General features: G+C 36.3%; 1 protein-coding gene across 1 annotated transcript; it reads left to right on the forward strand.

Annotated features, from left to right (window-relative positions):
- Positions 1 to 1,214: 1,214 nt before the first annotated feature.
- On the forward strand, positions 1,215 to 20,200 carry LOC115418045 (RAS protein activator like-3-like). The gene is made up of 9 exons (XM_030132353.1): positions 1,215 to 1,304; positions 2,284 to 2,375; positions 4,666 to 4,767; positions 4,857 to 5,040; positions 6,286 to 6,396; positions 6,489 to 6,679; positions 17,346 to 17,430; positions 19,949 to 20,077; positions 20,192 to 20,200. Exons 1-9 carry the CDS (start codon positions 1,215 to 1,217, stop codon positions 20,198 to 20,200), a joined length of 993 nt encoding a protein of 330 aa, XP_029988213.1.
- The last annotated feature ends 1,595 nt before the right edge of the window (positions 20,201 to 21,795 follow it).

Raw genomic sequence — 21,795 nt, forward strand, 5'->3', positions numbered from 1 at the left:
GTACTTAAATGATTTCAGTTTTATTGCATTACAATAAAATGTTCAGTATATTCTACTAATTTGTAGACGTAGTCGAAAGAATGAAAAAGTGTACGTTTTTTTTTTCACCATATTTTTAGTGGTATTTAAGTTTTACATGACAAACAAGAATCAAAACAAAATAAACACGCATACACACACCCATTCACACCACGTAGACTTGCACCAAATGATATACAGATATACATACATAAATGACATACATATATTCTTATGAAACTGTGTACATAGATGTAGAAAAAAAATATAAATAAATAAATAAATAAAATTAAACAATGATAATTTGTGTAACATGTCCCTATTTTCCAGATACCATAATGTTCATATAAGGTTCCCATAACTGTACAAATTCCTCCAGTTTTCCGAAAAAATTTCAGTTGAATGGATTTAAATCACTCAGCTTTAGTCCTGACCACACCTTTGTATCTGTGCAGTGCATTGTGGGTATTGTTCCTGTTGTTGTAAATGTGTTGTTTTTCTGTGCAGGGGTTCAGTGGGTTGTGCTGTTAGTGTTTCATTTGGACTGAATGTGTGTGTGTCAGTGTTTATTGGCCTTTTTGTGTTTGTTTGTGTATTTTTGTACAGCTGCACCAGGAGTCAGAGCCACAGGAAGAACAAATTAAAAGCACTTCCTGTTCGGACAAATTACACTGAGCTAACTTCCTGCCTAACTTCCATCTACACTATAATATATTAAGTTGAAAAATTATACAAAGCACTTTACATTATAATAGATTTTAATTTGAATCAACTTGGAACTGAGTCCAATGAGCTGATGATATTCAGTCTAATGATTCTACAAAACAACTGACACTGCAACAAATTTCTGGTTAAATTAACTTGGCATTTAGTTTGTTGGACTTAAAATAGCAATTCCATTCAAATCAAACATTTAAGTTTAATACACTCAAGTTTTCATTACTCATTACTTCATTTTTTAAGGCAAACGAGTTACCTGAGATGTTTTACGTAAACTCATCTATCCGGTCTGACAGTGTAAACCATGTCTGACCAGTATCTGTAACATAAGTGGCCTAACGTCAATTTACTGTTGTTCTGATTCGGTTTGGAGAGAAGGAGGAGTACATGCTCTTCATGAATGAATTTTGGAACAGCACTGGGATAAAATGAGAGGATTCTTACAAACAGTGTCTGATCCAAACACTGAAATCTCCATGACATCCTTTGAACGGTTATGTCGACCTGCCGCTGCGTTGGCCGTGCTGCACGGCCTACTGGTGGACATCATCCACCATAAGGACCAGGTAGGAAGGAAAACCACCAGGTCCAGTCCTGGAAGGCACTTGGAGAGGCTGAGAAAAACTGTTAAAGTTAAAGTAGGAAACTAACAGAGACAGTTCTTATATCTGTTGTCCCAGCCACACTGTTAATGCAGCCCTTTGAAAATCAGATGGTTTTGAGATCCTTCCGTTCATTTGGGAACTAAAGCTGTCTGATAAATACAGAGGGGTAAAATGTGCATTTTCCTCTGAAAACTGTGGTTGAGTAGAAGTATAAACTAGAAGCAGTCGGAGAGCGCAGACCTCCGCCAAGGCAGATCAGTCCCCCCCCCCCCCCACCCCCCCCCCCCCCCCCCCCCCCCCCCCACCCCCCCCCCCCCCCCCCCCCCCATCACCGCCAAAATGTAAGCATTGTTCCTTGTGCCAGTATCAACATTTCCTGAAAATGTCATCCAAATCCATCCTTAACTTTTGGAGTTATCTTGTTAGCAGACAGACGAACAAATAAAAAATCCCCCCCACCCCAAAGATTGATCTGGATCCTCAATCTTCAATATCTGGTAGAACCCGTTGGGAACTTTTTTTTTTTTTTTTTCCCAGGCACTCTGACCATGCGTTGTGGAGATACACATATGTTGAAAATATCCCTATCTCCCAATGATAAAGCATCCTTTTACAAATTCCTGGATCCAGACAGTGATCCGGATCATTCCCAAAATCTAATCATTTGTTACTCGTCCCATTTCGGACATTTCCTGAAAATTTCATCAAAATCCATCCATAACTTTTTCAGTTATGTTGCTACTAACATACGAACAAATCCTGGCCAAAACAGAACCTCCTTGGCAGAAGTAAATATGTTACAAACACCAGTAAAGTACAAATACCTGAAATTTGTACCCAAATAGTATTTGAGTAAAGTACTTACTCAATCCCCCCATAGTTGACACCCTGTTAATCCAACCCAGTGTGGGTCCTAACGTGCAGCTGCTTCCTTCTGCAGGACACCGTTGACAAGCTGCACCCTCTGCCTTCAATTTTAAACCAGATCACAGAGTCGCTGGGTCCTGAAGCCCCCCGGATCCTGGTTAACAGGTAGGACTGTGGCCCACTGTGGGTCACTTTACCCATACAGAGATGGGCTGTGCTCATAGGAAGTTTTATACAGTAGATTATCAACAGCAGTAGAAACGGACTTTGACAGTGAATAATGGTTAACATTAGGCTTCTAAACTGGAACTACTGACTTTGAGGGAAGCAATACAAAAGTATAAATGGCACCCTGTTGAGCCGCATTATGTCATAAATTCCCATTATGTAATAAAAGTTCAGAATGTAATAAGAATGTCACGTCATCTTATAATAAAGCCGCATTATGTAATAAACTGACGCGTTTTGTAATAAACTACATCAGCACATTATATACTAAATTTTTTCACATTATGTAGTAAGGGATTACAATTTGAAAAATTTATTACAAAATGCACTTGACACATTTTTATTTTTAAAAAAAAATGTCATAACATGGTTCTTTATGTAATAACAATCCAAATTAATATAATTTCAGAGCAGTTCAGAAGAAATTAGTCACAGGAGCTGCAGGTAATGGAATCAGAACTTTAACCACACAGTTTTAAAAATGAAAATAAAAATGTGTCAAGTGCATTTTGTAATAAATTTCTCAAATTGTAATAAGTTACTACATAATACGAAAAAATTTACTACATAATGCACTGAGGTAGTTTATTACAAAATGCGTCAGTTTATTACATAATGTGGCTTTATTACAAGATGACGTGACATTCTTATTACATTTTGAACTTTTATTACATAATGGGAATTTATTACATAATGCGGCTCAACACACCCTCTTTTTGGTATTAGGGTCTAGTAGTCCAGTATTTCAGTCAAGACCACAGAAGGACCAAGAGGAAACCTGTGCAGCACAATGAAAAGCAGGCATACAGCTTCTTCCTATGAGCGACAGTACAAACCATGCTGTCAGGTTTAAAGTTCAGTTTAGTGATTCACAGACTTTATTTAGGCTGTGGAATTATTTATTACTTTGACTTAAATGTTCATTCCAACAGGTTTCCAGATTGTAATAAAGTGAGAGATAGTAGTAATGCACTCAGTGTCCAAATCTGGGGTGAGTTGATATTATATTAACCCTCTGGTATCCCGTCCACCAAGGCCCTTACTAAGCACCAGGTGTGCCTTTTTCGCACACTTGTGGAATAATGTCAAAAAATTTTCATACAGTTTGTTTTTAATTCTTTTACACTTTTTTCTATTTCATCAACTTGAGCCGTAAATAAAAATACCAAATACTCAATAACTGTCACATTTTTTAACCCTTTAAATACCATGTTTGTATTGTAAACAAACCATTTTTTTATGCAAAAAACACAAAAAATTATTTTTTTTCAATATACTACATAAAAAGTGGATCACACATTATTTGATTTTTTCATCCTGGCATATGTCAGTGATTAACAACATCAGTTAATTTGCATGATTATTTTTGGCGCTAGGTCAAATGTTCAAAAATACTAGCATCTGTCACCAGGTGTGCATAAAATGCACACCTATAAATCAAACTATTAAATATTATATCTTGATTGATTTTTCTGCTCTAATCTGATTTTATTTTTGTAAATCAAGGTCAGCCTTAATCATACAGATCAAATAATTATTAATTTTAGATTTTTTTAGCCCATTAAACCATCTCTTTTCATCATGATGTCAATACATTTTTTGATGCAAAAAACATAAAATATGTTTTTTTTTTGTTTTTGTTTTTTTTTTTTTTCAAAATACTACATAAAAATTGGATCACATATTGTCTGATTTTTGCAGCCTGGCATATGTCAATGATTAACAGCAACATTAACAACGTTAATAAATTAATTTAGCCCCTCCCCTCTCAAATGAAGCTCAGATCTCAGTAAAAGCAGGATTTATGCCTTAAAGGCTTTGGATCAAAAACAGTGGATATAATGGGAGAAATAGTGCGTTTTATGCACACTTGGCAGACAGAAGCTAGTCTGGTCATTTTCTTTTGTTTACAATGTGCACATTTTAGTTGGTGGACAGAATTTTAAAGATCTTGCAAAAATGAACAACTTTTGAATTCTAACCTTATTTAAACTGTGAAAAATAATATGAAGTTTTTTAATACAAAGTGCAAAGTGTGCCTAAAAAGCGCACCCGGATACCAGAGGGTTAAGCAGATCATCTCCATCACTACCATGTCACCATGAGACACCCAAAATAAAGATAGTGGAATATCCAGGGCATGACCAGGACATGAGCAACTTGTGCAGTAATCTGAATGAAAAACCTGCTGTTGTTCCATGTGTGTGACACAGACTGTCCTTTGTAGCCAAACAGGACAAGCCAAGCCCACGTATGTCCCTCCTAAAGACCTGGGCAAATACAGCCCCCATCAGTCATCCCAGCAGCAGCTTCCTGTGGACTCCAGAGGGTATGGCAGATGTACCGGAAGATGTTTGGGTAGTCTATACTAAGATCAGTGCACTCATCCAGTTTGTTTGGAATTGTTGGTGTCATCAGAGACAACAGGATTCGGAGAAGTATGAGGGACAGAGAAAGGAAGCCGGTCACCAGAACCCAGAGCGCCCCGCACCGACGGCCCATGAAGCACACCATGAAGAGGCAGACCAGCTCTGAGAACCTGCCCACAGCCGAGCACCAGCCAGAGGAAAGCAACACACCCAGTATCACCTCACCACGACCTGTGAGTGCGAAGGACAAGTGTGGGCCTCACTCACTTATTTTAGCCGCTATGCTACAGGCCGTGGCCTCCACACAACATACACTACAACTATCCCACACAGCACAGGCTCTAAACCAGTGTTTTCAACCTTGGGGTCGGGACCCCACGTGGGGTTGCCTGAAATTTCTAGTAACTGATTAAAAAAAAAAAAAATTACTAATTAAAATATACACTGTAAAAAAAACAAAAACAAAAAAAAAAACTGTAAAAAAGCAGTATTATTCCGTCAGCAGGGGTGCTGAATAAATACTGTAAAATAACGTAAAATAACCATCTCATAAAAATACGATAATTTTCCACAATTAAAATGCAGTTTTTTTGCCCTAACTTTACATGAAATTTTGCTTCTTTTTTTGACTTTTTAATGTGTAATAAAGAATATTTACATGTATTAAAACAATCAAATTACCTATAAATAAATAAATAAATAAATATATATATATATATATATATATATAATTTTCAATGAGACTCAGTTGTCCAATCCACTGATAAAAACTGTATTTGGACAGTTTATCAGTGCTTATACATGTTATACATTCACAAAACTACATTCATTCAACATTTTTGTTGTGAAACCTCCTGTAATTACACAAGATATTTGTCAATTACCCAATGCATATTTTGAATAAATAAATAAATAAATAACTGGCATAATGTCCCTTCTGTTGCAGAAACATTCAAATATTAACCCTTAGTGGTCTGAGCCTATTTTATATACTATATAAACAAATGTTTACTATACCCATGTTTGGGATCTGTTTTTTTTCAGCACAACTTCATCTATATCATCTGTCTATTATTTTTTCACTTAAACCTACTATAAAAATATAAAAGGCCAGAAAACACAAAAATATATGAAATCCGATTTGAAAAATGTATATAATTTATTGCATAAATAACACACAGACGCTTAATTAACCTTTTCAAAGACTTTAAAAGTGAATATTGGTTCCAAATATTAGGTATAGAAAATCAAAATTGTAATAAATTAAACTATACTCAAATATTTGACATAAAAGCAGATCTTTACATAGGGTTTTTTCCCCTGAAGGTGTGCTAATCAACACGGTTATCATGAGAATTAGAATTTAAACAGTAATACTAACCGTCTGCAGTTTTACTATGGTTTATCATTATACCAGTAATCGTTACATCCCTACACTGCTCTAAACATTTTTGGGCCATTTTGTCCTGTTTTTACAGAATGTCATTATCAAACACCCACCTGCACCAATTCCCTGGATCAAAGACCTGCAAAACAGAGAGTCTAGTGAGATGAAGGCTGAAAATGAACAGCTCAGTTTACTGGACCAGGTACCTGATGTCAGACCTGCATGGGTTTAGCATTACTTTTATTCAATAAATTACATTTTTAACTAAATGCCAGTTCCCCATTTTCCTGCCAGCACGCTCAAGAACTGTCAGAGCTTCGTCTGGGGATAGAGCAGGTAACGGAGCGGGAGCTGGACATGGCCAAACGCCTGGAAGACTTCATCATTCAGAGCCAGGACCAGAATGCAATGCTGCAGGCTGAAGTCAATGAGCTGCGGGACCTCCTGGCAGTGAGAGAAGAGCAGCTGGCCAGTGCCACCTTCAGGTAAGGACTGGGAAACTCAGCAGGAGTCCTGTCTGTTATCTGTACGTAGCTCTGGGGTTGGAACCATATGAAAATGTCACATCACAGTCATTGTGACCAGAATTATCATGATTATCATTATTATTGCAGTATGATTGAAATTGTGCTCAAAATGTTCAAAAAGTACTGATACACACACTGAAATACTTTAACCAAGGTGTATTTTGGAAAAAATAAAGAATAAAATAAAATAAAATAATTGGCACAATGTCCCCTCTGTTGCAGAAACATTCAAATATTAACCCTTAGTGGTCTGAGCCTATTGTGGCCGTTTTTCAGTCCTTTTTATTTTTTTTTTAATTTTTTTTTTATTCATTCATTCCAATCTAAATGCATGGAAAGGAGCAGGATGAAGAAAACTTCTAATAAAACTTCTAATACCTGCCCCCTTCTTGAAACATCTGCTTCCATCAGATACGTTGCCCTTACAGTTATTAAAGTCAACAGTTTACATGACAGTCAATCCTAATAAAACAAATCCAACATCCATAAGTGAAATTATTTCATTCCATGCTTTTATACAGCTTCTCTATTCTTTCCTTATATAACCTCTTTAACTGATAAATATTTGTGCAGCTCTTCTCTTCCATTACCAATAAATTCCACATTCTGACACCCACAACACAAATACACATTTTCTTTACATTAATCCGAACTCTTTGCTGTTTCAAATTAAACCTCCTTCTGTGTTCTTCATCCTGTCATACTAAAACAAATAATCTCTGCAAATTTGCAGCAAAAGTCCATTTCTTGCTCTAAATTTTGCCTTTATATACTATATAAACAAATGTTTACTATACCCATGTTTGCTATCTGTTTTTCAGCACAACTTCATCTATATCATCTGTCTATTATTTTTTTTACTTTAACCTACTATAAAAATATAAAAGGCCAGAAAACACACACAAAAAAAAACAATATATAGAAAAAAAATGTATATACTTTATTGCATAAATAAAACAAAGATGCTTAACGAACCTTTTCAAAGACTTTAAAAGTGAATATTGGTTCCAAATATTAGGTATAGAAAATGAAAATTGTAATAAATTAAAACTATACTCAAATATTTGACATAAAAGCAGATCTTTACATAGGCATTTTTCCCTTAAAAGTGCGGTAATCAAACACGGTTATCATGATAATTAGAATTTAAACGGAAATACTAACCGTCTGCAGTTTTACCGCAGTTTATCATTATACCGGTAATTGTTACATCCCTACTGAGCTCCTAAATTGAATCGGTATCTCACTTTGTATATGTTGTGTGGTTATATTTCGCACATGCATCCTGTTTAAATACACTGTGCTCTTAACCATGCTCTGTCCATCTGTGGTAAAGATTCACATGATGATGACTACAGTCTGTGTCGCTGATGCTTACCATTTAAGATGTGTTGGAGAGAAATGAAGTCAGGTAATTCGAGACAAATTCCTGCAGTTTTTTTTGTTTCTTTTTCTTTTTTTTCCCTTTTTTTTTTTTTAACAATTTTTTTTTGTATTTCATCAACTTGAGTCATACACAAAAATACCAAATACTCAATAACTGTCATATTTGTAACCCTTTAAATGCCATGTTTGTAATGTAAACAAGCTATATTTTTGAATGCAAAAAACCCTAAAAACATTTTTTTTTTTTTAATTTACTACTTTTTTTGCAGCCTGGCACATGTCATTGATTAACAGCAACACTGATTAATATACTTTTTTTTTGTTGTTGTAGGTCAAATTTTAAATACTAAAATTTGTCAGTACATATTTTTTACTCACTTGGGAAAAAGGTGTTAGTGTGGTTAGTGTAGTAATTTTCCATAGTTTACAATGTGCTGATTTTAATAGCTGGATCAGAATTTTAAAAATCATGCAAAAATGAACAACTTTTGGATTCTAACCTAATGCAAACTGTGAAAAATAATACAACTTTTTATAACATGAAGTGCAAAGTTTTCTTAATACGCTGACCCGGATACTGGAAGGTTACTAGGACACAGGTGAAACACACCAGGACGGAGGCAGCAATCAGTGGAAAACACAAGGAAATAAAACTACAAATATACCACAAACACCAACTGTACAGAATAAAACAGAACCATCACAGACTGTGCAGTTGTGTAAGAATGTAAGATATGTTAAAAAAATTAACACACTGTCATGTTTCTAGACTAAGAGAAAGAAACCACAGAAACCTCACATGTGCAAAAACACGCTGCCTTGTGTTTTTAGTTCAGAAAACATGGGAAATTCTATTTTACATTTTTTTTTGTATTTCATCAACTTGAGCCATAAACAAAAATACCAAATACTCAATAACTGTCATATTTGTAACCCTTTAAATGCCATGTTTCTAATGTAAACAAGCCATATTTTTGAATGAAAAAAACACTAAAAACTTCTTTTTTTTTTTTTTTTGCAGCCTGTTTTTGGTTGAATCTGGTTGTGTTGGTGGAGTTTACCGACTGGACTGGTTCAGATTTGTGCAGTTACACCTTGGATTAAACCAGTGGTTCTCAATCTTTTTCTGTCGGGCCCCCCTTTGGAGCACGAAAAATCTCCAAGCCCCCCTCAACCCCAACAACATTGTACCTATGGTGCAATTATTACTTTTATTGAAAGAAACATCAATATTGTAAGAATACTTTTTGCTTTTCCCTGAATAATTTGTTGTGCAAATTAAAAATAACGTAGATTTCTGATTGAACAATACAAATGAACTCAACAAGACTGCCCCCTGAGACATTATTTTTCAAAATAAACATAGGAAGTGTGTAATTATCTTACAACTATGACAAGAAGGTAAATGTTTTTTAGAACATCAAAGTGCAAACTGTACAAACTGTGCAAAAACAGAAACATGTCACTTTTTTCTTTTCCAGTCCAGTCCTTGTCCACTCTCCAAACTTAAACTCTTTGTCCAGTCTAGTGTCAGATCACCATGGCAGTAGATTTGTTTGTTGTACGTCCCTAAAATGAGTCCAGGGTGCTCCAACGCTAAAACATTAGTTCCACCTGATACATGTTCGAACCTGAAGAAAAAATAAACACCTAGGAATGATCCCATGCCCCCCCAAGCAAGCCTTTGTGGCCACCCGGGGGGGCCCGCCCCACTTTTTGAGAAACACTGGATTAAACTGAGCTTCACATTCAACTGCACACACAAACATGTTTACATGAATGGTTTGACATGTTTGTTCACTATTTTTGTGTGTATTTGTTCTTAATTGCTGCCCTTTAATCATGTTTATTATTTCCTTTGCTGTTTCTTTGGCCGTCGTGCCACCACATCTACACATGTTCACATTCATATGAAGCTCAGATTGTTTGTGCATATGGAGTTGGTCTAGTATATTTCCCGGGTTTCCATCTTTTAGCCCGTATGACTTGGTACATGTGGAGTTGGTCTAGTATATTTCCCGGGTTTCCATCTTTTAGCCCGTATGATTGTTGGTACATATGGAGTTGGTCTAGTATATTTCCTAGGTTTCCATCTTTTAGCCCACATGACTGTTGGTACATGTGGAGTTGGTCTAGTATATTTTCTGGGTTTCCATCTTTTAGCCCACATTACTGTTGGTACATATGGAGTTGGTCTAGCATATTTCCTAGGTTTCCATCTTTTAGCCCACATGACTGTTGGTACATGTGGAGTTGGTCTAGTATATTTTCTGGGTTTCCATCTTTTAGCCCACATTACTGTTGGTACATATGGAGTTGGTCTAGTATATATCCCGGGTTTCCATCTTTTAGCCCACATGACTGTTGGTACGTAGGGAGTTGGTCTAGTATATTTCCTAGGTTTCCATCTTTTAGCCCATACGACTGTTGGTACGTATGGAGTTGGTCTAGTATATTTCCTGGGTGTCCATCTTTTAGCCCATACGACTGTTGGTACGTATGGAGTTGGTCTAGTATATTTCCTAGGTTTCCATCTTTTAGCCCATACGACTGTTGGTACATGTGGAGTTGGTCTAGTATATTTCCTAGGTTTCCATCTTTTAGCCCATATGACTGTTGGTACATGTGGAGTTGGTCTAGTATATTTCCCGGGTTTCCATCTTTTAGCCCACATGACTGTTGGTACATGTGGAGTTGGTCTAGTATATTTCCTAGGTTTCCATCTTTTAGCCCATATGACTGTTGGTACATGTGGAGTTGGTCTAGTATATTTCCTGGGTTTCCATCTTTTAGCCCACATGACTGTTGGTACATGTGGAGTTGGTCTAGTATATTTTCCGGGTTTCCATCCATATGACTGTGGTTCAGATGGATTTCATTGCAGTTGAATTCTTGGTTTGTCAGTTGTTTGTGTGATCCTAGTGGTTGTTGGTTGAAGTCCTTCCTTGTTATATTTGCGTCTGTTTCTGTGATTGGGTCTAGATGTTGGTCCCAGTGTGACTCTAGATTGATGGTTTCGGTCGTCAATGACAAGACTATTTGTCTTGCGTTGGGTGTGATTTTTGCAGAGTTGCACCTTTTTTTGTAGTTTAATAAAATGACCTTCATATTTATCTGCACACTCATCCTTGTATTGTAGTTTCTGTAATATTTTTTCATTTATTTGTAGTTTCCCAGCATGCCTCGCCTCGTAGTTTGTAATAAATTGACTCTTTGTAACTGATTAGACTTTAATAAATAACTTCCAATTTGTAACTAAATACAAACTGAACGACTAGTGAACAGGAAATACTAACTGGAAAACCCCAAAACATGAATAAATACCAGGTTCATTACAACACTTTGAACATAACTTCATTTTAAAACTGTATTAAACATAATCGTATGTATGTGAACGCCTTCAGATCTTTGTCTTTCTTCTATTCAACTGAATTAAATCCATTCAACTCTATTCATAAACATATTTAAAACTAACTGGTTTCCTTCAGTGACATAAATATTCTGTGATGTTTTGTACTTTTTGTCCAATTTTTTCTGATGTTGTGTAATTGTACTTAATGTAATTGATCATATATAGTCCCTTCAGTAGGTGTAGAGTTATTCAGTGACAGCATTAGTAGTAAAGCTGTATTTATATTCATTTTTTTTTTGTTAAATTGTGATCCTCAGTTCAGATATTTCATGTACAGTTGTGACTCAAATGGACTGAGTGGATTTCAACTTCAATACATTTTTATTCAGAAAATATTTGAATAATTGATGAATCCTTTCCATATATTTGGTCTTAAATATTATGGTATAACCTCCGTCTAAGCTGATGTGAAAATAATTACAGTTTTTACAATAATTACATGTGTTTGTCTACAAACAAATAGAAAACAACTCAGCAAACATTTAATATTTAATGGTTTTTCTCATTTCAAATGAAGACAGTATATGACTGTATTTACTAAAGCTGATCAACAGAATCTTTACTGTTATTATTGAATATTGAATTCTCCTGAACACTTGTATCATTTAAATGTATAAAATCGATCCCACATTGTAAACACATTCCCAATCCCTACATTTGAATTCCAGTTCACATTCAAAGACCATCATTATCATTGGATTCAATCACAGGCATCAGAATGAGTCAAACCAGGATTATTTTCAGCACAAATGTGAGTATTTCAGTGCATTTGGATCCGGATTCATACACGTTCAAACAGTTTACATCATCACTAAGTTTAGTGACTCCAGCAAATCTGAGAAAATCTGTACATTTGATGAGTTTGTTCCTCAGTGTCTGACAGGAGTGATGATCAGAGGAGCAGAGTTTAGACCTCCATCATTCAGACCTGGATCAAAGAATGGGAGGAGTTTATCATTGAAGTAGCAGCCAATGAAGGAGCAGATGAGAACTGAAGAACCTACGTCATAAAAGGAGACCAGACCCTCCTCATAATCCACAAACACCCCCACCTTCTGAAGACCAGACTTCACAGACAGAAGGACAAAAGGATCAAGAAAAGCAAAGTACTCATTTCCCTTTATCAAACAGATGGTCCAGTATCCAAACAGAGGACTCGGTGGGACTGCATCTTTCCTGTCGATGGACTCTCTGACCACTCCTAAAGTCCAGTCAGTCTTTCCTTCGACCTGAACCTCGAAGTAAAACCTGCCTGAAGAGAAACTCTGCTTCGCTACGATGGAAGGGCTATTAGTGAATCTCTGTTGTTTGTATGGAAGGTTCTTCTTTACACCACCATCATGAACCTGTTTTCCATCATCAGACAGGATGAGATAAGTATGGGCAGTATCTGGATCCAGGGTCAGATCCACCTCATACTGTTGGACTCTCTTCAGCTCAGCTTTAACCACCTTCTTCATGTCTTCTGTGAGCTTCTTCTCCAGCTCAGACACAGCTCTCTCCACAGCTCTCCTCACAGTCCCTTCATATGAAAGTGGACGGACGCTGACGTCTGTCCAGGTCTTCATGGATGGAGCAGCTTTGACACATGTGAACCTCTGGACAAAGTGGAGGTGGTCTTCAGAGCCTGAGAACTGCTCCATCTCAGTGCTTCTCTTCTCCAGCTCACAGATTTCCTGTTCCAGCTCTTCGATGAAGTCTTCAGCCTGTTTCTCGGTGCTCCTCTGCTTTTCTTGGATCTCCTCTTTGAGCTGGTCCAGACTTCTCTGAACAGACTCCATCAGACCGGTGTAGACCTCCACACCTTCTGCTGTGTTTCTGTCTGCAGCGTTCTTACTGAGCTTCACTGATCGTTGGATCTGCTGGATCTTCAGTCGTCTCTCCTGGATCATCTGCTTCACCTCAGCCTTCTCTTCTTCACATTGATCTTTCAGAGGAACAAACTCATGGTTCTTGTGGTCCAAAACAGGACAGAGCAGACAGATACATGTGTGGTCGGTTTTACAGAACAGCTCCAGAGGTTTGTCGTGTTTCCTGCATATCCTGTCCTCCAGGTTCTCCACAGGGTGGATCAGCTGATGTCTTTTCAGTCCTGAAAGTGTCAGATGAGGTTCCAGATGAGTCTGACAGTAGGAGGTCAGACACACCAGGCAGGACTTCAGGGCCTTCAGTTTGGTTCCAGTGCAGACGTCACAGGGAACTTCTCCTGGTTTGGCAGCTTGTTGGTCTGAGCTGGAGATGTTTGGTTCATGTTGAGCTTCATGTCTGAACTGAGCCACCATCTCTGAGATGAAAGTGTTGATCTTCAGCTGAGGTTTTGTGTAGAATTCCTCTTTACACATGGGACACTGATATGGGACATTAGCCCTCCAGTGTTCACAGATGCAGGATTTGCAGAAGTTGTGTCCACATGATGTTGTGACTGGATCAGTGAAGACATCCAGACAGATGGAACACAGGAACCGATCTTCAGATCGGAAATGACCGGCAGCAGCCATATCTATGGACCAACATTGAAAATATTCAGGTATACAAAACATATACATTTTGAACAAACAAACATCAAGATGTCAAAAAGAAAAAGCATTTGAACAAATAACTTTAAGAAAAAAATGCATAGATTTAAAGACACAAGGCAGACTAGACAAATAATAGTATATATAAACAAACAATATATCTAACACGAATAAATAAATGCATCAGAGAGTTCAGTCTATTTTAAAAGGATAAAGGCTGGTAACAGTACTGTTTGTTTGTGGTAATGATGTAGCTGCTACCTGTCACAGCAGTGGGAGGGGCCTGTGGGAGGGGCCTGTAGGTCGGCAGTGGCAAGCACTCCCCTACAACAGTAGAATGGATGGTTCAGTTACAGTTAGTGTTTAGTCTGTCGATTAAAGTGTGTCTACAGGACTGCACTGAACATGTGGATCTGAAAGATCTGAAAAATGACTGATCGATAGCAGACATAAGCTGACACCTCTGTTAGCTTCAACCACTTCCCCAAACAGAGTCATAACCTCCAAACTGGAAGGAAAAGGCAAATAAGGGGCACATGAAGGCAGCTTTCACTGTCGTTCAACATGTTCGTTCTCTCTCTCTCTCTCTCTCTCTCTCTCTCTCTCTCTCTCTCTCTCTCTCTCTCTCTCTCTGTGGGGGCAGCCATGGCTCAGATGGTAGAGCAGGTCATCCAATAACCGAAGGGTTTACAGTTCGAATCCCACTCTGTCCATGTGCTGTTGTGTCTTTGGGCAAGACACTTCACCCCCCTTATCTCCAGTGCTGCTACTCACACTGGTGTATGAATGTTTGGTGGTGGTGGGAGGGGCCGTAGGCGCAGACTGTCAGCCACACCTCTGTCAGTCTGCCCCAGGACAGCTGTGGATACAGATGTAGTTTAACTCCACCAGAGGGAGGATGTGAGAGGGATGAAGAATGGATCCTCTGTATGTGCTTTGAGTATGTGTTCATAGAAAGCGCTCTAAAAAACCAATCCATTATTATTATTATTATTATTATTATTATTATTATTATTATTATCATTATTATTATTATTCTCTCTCTGTCTCTCTCTCTCTCTGTCTCTCTCTTTTTCTCACTCTCTCTCTCTACACTAAACACACATACCACATGTTAGTATATGTAAATGCCTTCATTTCATAACCGTGGTGCTTTTATTCCGCCCCTTTCTTTCACAACCCTATGCAGAACAGGAATTGATTTATTAAAAAAAAAAAAAAAACACACCCAAAAAAGGCACTTTTTTATGAGGCAAAAAGGGTGGGGCAGAAAATGTTAGTGGAAACAAAAGCAGTAAGACCCATAGAACCCAAGTCCAGACCATCTGAAGTCCATGGACCGTTCTAATGTAGAATGTGTGTAAATGCTGTCGGTTTATCCATGTGGTCCAGTCAGAGGAACCACTTCAGCAGAGTTGGGTCAAATGAATCCAGTTCTATGTGTGAGTCTGCCTCCCTCTCTCTCTTTCTTTCTCTCTCTCTCTCTCGCTCTCTTTCTCTTTCTCTCTCTCTCTACACTAAACACACATACCACATGTAAATGCCTTCATTTCATAACCGTGGTGCTTTTGTTCCGCCCCTTTCTTTACATCCCTACGCAGAACAGAATTAATTTACTAAAAAATAGATCAAAAAAGGACCATCTGAAGTCCATGGGCTGTACTGTAGAATGTGCGTAAATGCTGTTGGTTTATCCATGGGATTCAGTCAGAGGAACCACTTCAGCAGAGTTGGGTCAAATGAATCCAGTTCTATGTGTGTTTGCATTTGAAGTGTGCTGTTGAAGCTCAGTTCAACTCACCGATGACACTTGAACCAGATGTGATGAAGTCGGTTTCAGGTTTGTTGGACGGTTCCACAGACAGGTCTGCAGCTCTGATCACACTGACAAGAACTTCTGCTTTCATTTCTGGGAAATGATCTGTGTTCTGTTGAATGTGGCTCCACCTTGGATCTGTTTCCTGAATGATTTTTTTTCTTTTTATTCTTTGTTTACTTGGAAGAGCAGATCTTACACAACTTGTTTTGTCACATAAAAGTATAAATGCAGTGAGAACCATGTGACCACCAGCAGTCCAGAGAGATGCAGAACCTGAGAATGTGTGCTCTGTGCCATTCTAGTCATGTCAAATTAATTAAAGTAATTGCATCATCAAAAGAATACACTGTAAAAAAAAAAATCTGTAATTTAACAGAATTTTCACTGTTTTTTTTTTTTTTTTTTTTTTTTTTTTTTTTTACAGATTTTTCCTGTATTTTTAAGATACAGGAAAATACCAATGAAATGACAAAAACAGACTGTGATTTTACATGTCAAATGTAAAATAACACGGAAAAACTGTAACTGTGAATAACCATAAAATTTCAAATTTTTGAAAGTTTTTTTTCTTTTTTCACAGAAAAATACAGTTAAAATACATTTGCAAATGTATCATTATTTCACAAATATTTCTTTTCTATTTATGAGATTAACTGTTAATTTAAATTTTTATACTGTAAAAAAAATAATAAAACGAGATAAAATTAATGACAATTAACCGTAAAAGAAGTATTTTTTCTCTAAGTTTAACCAGACTTGTTTGTTAATCGACAAATATCTTGTGTAATTATGGGAGATTTCACAACAAAATGTTGAATAAATGTGTTTTTGTGAATGTATAACATGTACAAGCACTGATAAACTGTCCAAATACAGTTTTTATCAGTGGATTGGACAACTGAGTCTCACTGAAAATTATTTATATATATATTTATAGGTAATTTGATTGTTTTAATACATGTAAATATTCTTTATTAAACATTTAAAAGTCAAAAAAATATGCCAAATCTCATGTAAAGTTAGGGCAAAAAAATGTGTTTTAATTATGGAAAATCACCGTATTTTGATGAGATGGTTACTTCCTTTATTTTACAGTACTTTTTCGGCACCCCTGCTGCTGGAATAATACAGTTTTTTTTACAGGGTTTTTTTTTTTTTTTTTTTACAGTGTAAGTGAAGCCAAAAACATGAACCCCTGTTTGTCCCATTTCCCCTGAACCTCATCCCTGAATCAGAATGGGGGTTGGAATATTTAATACATTTGAGACAATTATTTTTTTGCCATTTTACTTGGCAACACATTTTAATTTTAAACACATATCAGACAGGAAAAGGAACTCTTACATGGTCTTAAAAGTTTTAGGTGGGTATCTTGGTAATCGAGCAAAAATGTAAGTCATCGTTTTCATTTGCTGTGTAATGGTGTACCATTCTGTACTGTTTTCATCCACATGGGTACCCCCCCCCCCCCCCCATCTGTGTTTTTTACAGGCTGGGTGTGATTGAGGAGGAGAGAGAGGAAGATGAGAGGAAGCTGAGTGTTGCCATAGCAGCAACTGAACGAATGAATGTGTTGGTAAGAAAGAAATGGACAAGAATGACATGCAAATGGTTTACAGCACGGGTGTCAAACATGCGGTCTGGGGGCCAAATGCGTCCCGCCAAAGGTTCCAATCTGATCCCTGGGATGAATTTACAAAGTGCAAAAATTCCACAGTCCCTGGCTGTGGAACTCATTTTAGTTCACATTTCACATACAGACTAATATGATCTCAAGTAAAATAATAGCATAAAACCTACAAAAAATAATGACTCCGTATTTTTGTCTCGGTTTGATGTGAAATAATATTACATTACGTCTATAAATAATGACAGCTTCAATATTGTCTATATTTTAGTGCAAAAACAACATTAAATTATGAAATACTTACATTTACAAACTATCCTGTAACAATAAAATGTGAATAAATTGAACAAATACGACCAACCTGAAATGTCTGCTACAGTTATGCACAACGCACATTATACACCAGGGGTGTCAACATGTGGCCCGGGGGCCAAAATGTGTCCCCCCAAAGGTTCCAATCCGGCCCCCGGGATGAATTTGCAAAGTGTAACAATCCCACAGTCCAGGCTGTGGAACTCATTTTAGTTCCGGTTCCACATACAGACCAATCTGATCTACAGTCAAATAATAACAGCAGAAGAACCGACAAAAAGAATGACTGCAGATTTTCTTCTTGGCTTGATGTGAAAAAAAAAAAAAAAAAAAAAAAATTACATTATGCCGATAAATAATACAAACTTCAAATATTTCTTTGTTTTAGTGCAAAAAACAACATTAAATTATGAAATATTAACATTTACAAACTATCCTGTAACAATAATGTGAACAATATGAACAACATGAAATGTCTAAAGAAAATTCAGCCCAATTTGAACTATTTCTGCCTGTTCCTCAGTGTTTAGTGTCTTTGTAGATCTGGTCCATAATGCACATGTAGAAATGATAAGCTGAGGCAGAATATGTTAAAACTGCACTTATTTTTCTTAAGAAATTTCAGTTCTTTCAGGTTATTCACATATTTTTTGTTTGGATAGTTTATAAAAGTATTTTCATAATTTAATGAGGGATGTTTGCACTAAAACAAAGGCAAAATTTGGAGTTGTCATTATTTCTAGGTATATCTGTTATTATTTTACTGGTCTGACCCACTGGAGATTAAATCAGACTGAATGTGGGAACCTGAAAGAAAATGAGTTGGAGAGCCCTGCTTTACAGTATTGACATTTTAGAGCGCAGGTGTCAAACATGTGGCCCGGGGGCCAAATCTGGCCCACCAAAGGGTCCAATCCGGCCCGTGAGATGAATTTGTGAACTGCAAAAATTACACCAATGAAATGAACAATCACTGGTGTCAAAATCATTTAATTCAGGTTCCACACACAGACACATACAGACCGATTAGTTCTCAAGTGGGTTCAACCAGTGAAATATTATCATATTATCCTATAAATAATTTAAAAAAAGCAAATTTTCCTCTTTGTTTTGGTGTAAAAAAAGGAAAATTACATGAAAATGTTTACATAACCCAACTATACTTTTACAAAAATGTGAATATACTCTGTAATGTGTGGGTGTAGCCTTAATTTTTTAAAATGTTTCTAATTTTATGAATGCTGGTTCTATACATCTTACCCCAGCGTAGAACAGTGAAAAATAGCCTTTGTGCTAATACTGACACATTTACAGAAATCGTTCATTATGTGTACTGTCCCTGTCTAATAACAAACAAATAAATAAATAAATAATAACCTGAACAAATATGAACAACCTGAAATCTCTTAGGAGATGTAAATGCAATTTTGCCAACATTCTGTTCTTAAATGTTTTTGTGTGTTTGTATATCCACCGTGATCTGTAAGTTCTAATGAACATGTGGAAATAATAACTGAGGCAGAATATTTTTTAAATTGCACTATTTTTCTCAAGACAGATTCAGATTTTTAATGAAACTTTGTACATATATGCGGAAGCGTATTGCATATCACACAAAAAATAAAATTCGGCTCTGTTTTTCCGAATTCACGAGATAACTATCTCGTAATTACAAGAAAAAAATAATTTAAAAAAAATTATTCGGCTTTGTTTTGTCTGAATTAACGAGATACTGTTTTCTGAAAAAATTTAAATTCTGCTCTGTTTTTCTGAATTAACAAGATAATTATCTCGTAAAAACTGAGCCGAATTTTATTTTTTCAGAGAAACAGTATATTGTTAATTCAGGAAAACAGAGCCAAATTTTTATCTTTATTTTTTCCTCGTAATTACAAGATAATTATCTCAATAATTTGGAAAACAGAGCTGAATTAAATTTTTTGTGTGAATGCATACGCTTCCATAGATATAAACATCATCATAATTTAACTTTTTCACTGTTATTATTTTACTGAAATCATATTGGGCTGAATGTGGCCCCTGAACTAAAATGAGTTTGACAGCCCTGTTTTAGAGTCTCTATAAAACGTACACTTAAATCACTGTCTAGTTCATTGGAATGAGTGAATGAACACCTTCTTCTTTGTGTTAACAGGAGGAGCAGTTTGCCGTCCTGCTCAGGACCTTCAGCAGCTCAACGAGGCCCACAGCGGACAACAGAACAAACAGCAACAGGAAAAACCCCACATCACAGCACCTGAACACAACCAAACAAAGAGCCACAGTAAAAAAGCAGGTTAAAAACTAATGTAGAAGGAACCTATCAGAAGATGGAACCCCAGACAAACCAAGGCATGGATTTTTTAATTTTTTTTTTTTAGTGGTTGTCTTTCTCTAGGATGTGTAACAGAGATCACAAATTCACCAAACCTATCCTTTTGTTTACTTCATGAACACGTGCATAATGCGACTCATTGGCCTTTTAGTTTGGAATCTTTCTCAGCTGAGGGATGTATTTGACTTTCTGTTTTTAAATAAATAAAACACTATTCCTGTACTTATTTTGTTGAATGTATCCACACACAATAACATTATGTCTATGTCTTTCAATTAAAAAAAATACAGTGTGTTATATCATTGATTATTTTTTTTGTGCCCTAAAGAGCTGCTGCGCCTGAATCACTGAATTATATGGAAAATAAAACAGAAAAAAAAAGGAACAGTACTGATGCCCTGAAAACCACTGCCTTCATTTCTACACACAGATACACAGGTTTGTCTTTGTGACAAGCCTTTGTGGAAAAAAAAAAAAAAAAAAGTTTGTAAATCACTGCTCTACACTGAGGTTTATTATAGTTTTGGATTTTTCATTCTAGTTTAGTTTTATTTATTTTTGACTTTTTTTTCTCTAATTCAGTTAGTTTTGATTAGTTTTTAGAGCAGGTTTACTAGTTTTTATTAGTTTTCGTTATTTTGTAAATGCTTAGTTTTAGTTTCATTGTAGTTTAGGTCTCTCTTTTCTCTTCTTCTCTGTCGTCGTATTTAAATAATCCCAGACAGGACTCTGCCTGCTTTAGTCTCCATGTTTCCAGGTAGAGTGGGGACCAGAAGACGACTGGAAACCACAAGTGAACACAAGTGATGGACCTTAAATATCATATGGTGCCAGCAGATAAATTGCTCGAGTGAAATAAATCGATTTCATATCAATCTGACGTTGACAGAAACAAAAACGAAGGGAATCTTATCCATAATTTTTATATGTTTAGTTAGTTTTATAAGCACACAATACAGTTTCAGTTAGTTATTGTTTTTTCTTTTAATTATAGTTTTTATTTATTTCAGTTAACAAAAATGTTTTTACAATTCTAGTTTCGTCATTTCCGTTAGTTTCGTTAACGATAATAACCTTGCTCTACACTACTGCCTACTGCCTCCTTAAAATCGTACACACGAAACACTGACAGGCAGAGCTTTTGAGCTTTAAATAGTGGCATTATACACTGTATATGAAACATTTGAACACCTACCTCTAAAGGGGTCACCAATGACTCCGTGAACGGGTGTAGAAAAGAGACTGAGACCAAGGAACTCTCGAAGACCTGGAGGATTACACCACAGGTGTCAAACATGCGGACTGGGGGCCAAATCCGGCCCGCCAGAGGGTCCAGTCCAGCCCCCTGGGGATGAATTTGCAAAGTCAAAAATTCCACAGTCTTGAATTGAATGAAGCAAAAAAGAAAAATTTAGCTTGAATTAAGGAAAACATGTTGAATTTAGCACAAAAAAAAAAAAAATCTTCAATTAAGCAAAAAAAAAATCTTCAATTAAGCCAAAAAAAAAAAAAATCTTTAATTAAGCAAAAAAAAAAAAAAAAAATCTTAAATTTAGCAAAAAATCTTTGAATTAACAATTTCAAAATTTTGTCTTTGTTTTAGTGCAAAAAATAACATTAAATTATGAAATACTTACATTTACAAACTATCCTGTAACAATAAAATG

The sequence above is a fragment of the Sphaeramia orbicularis genome, chromosome 1 (genome assembly GCF_902148855.1).
Source record: "Sphaeramia orbicularis chromosome 1, fSphaOr1.1, whole genome shotgun sequence".
Taxonomy (NCBI): Eukaryota; Metazoa; Chordata; class Actinopteri; order Kurtiformes; family Apogonidae; genus Sphaeramia; species Sphaeramia orbicularis.

Excerpts from the sequence above, each read along its gene's own strand:
- LOC115418045 (XM_030132353.1), top strand. The coding sequence starts at position 1,215 with ATGACATCCTTTGAACGGTTATGTCGACCTGCCGCTGCGTTGGCCGTG. Across the intron at positions 2,376-4,665 it reads CCCCGGATCCTGGTTAACAG|CCAAACAGGACAAGCCAAGC; the intron begins GTAGGACTGTGG and ends TGTCCTTTGTAG. Across the intron at positions 4,768-4,856 it reads CTTCCTGTGGACTCCAGAGG|AGACAACAGGATTCGGAGAA; the intron begins GTATGGCAGATG and ends TGGTGTCATCAG.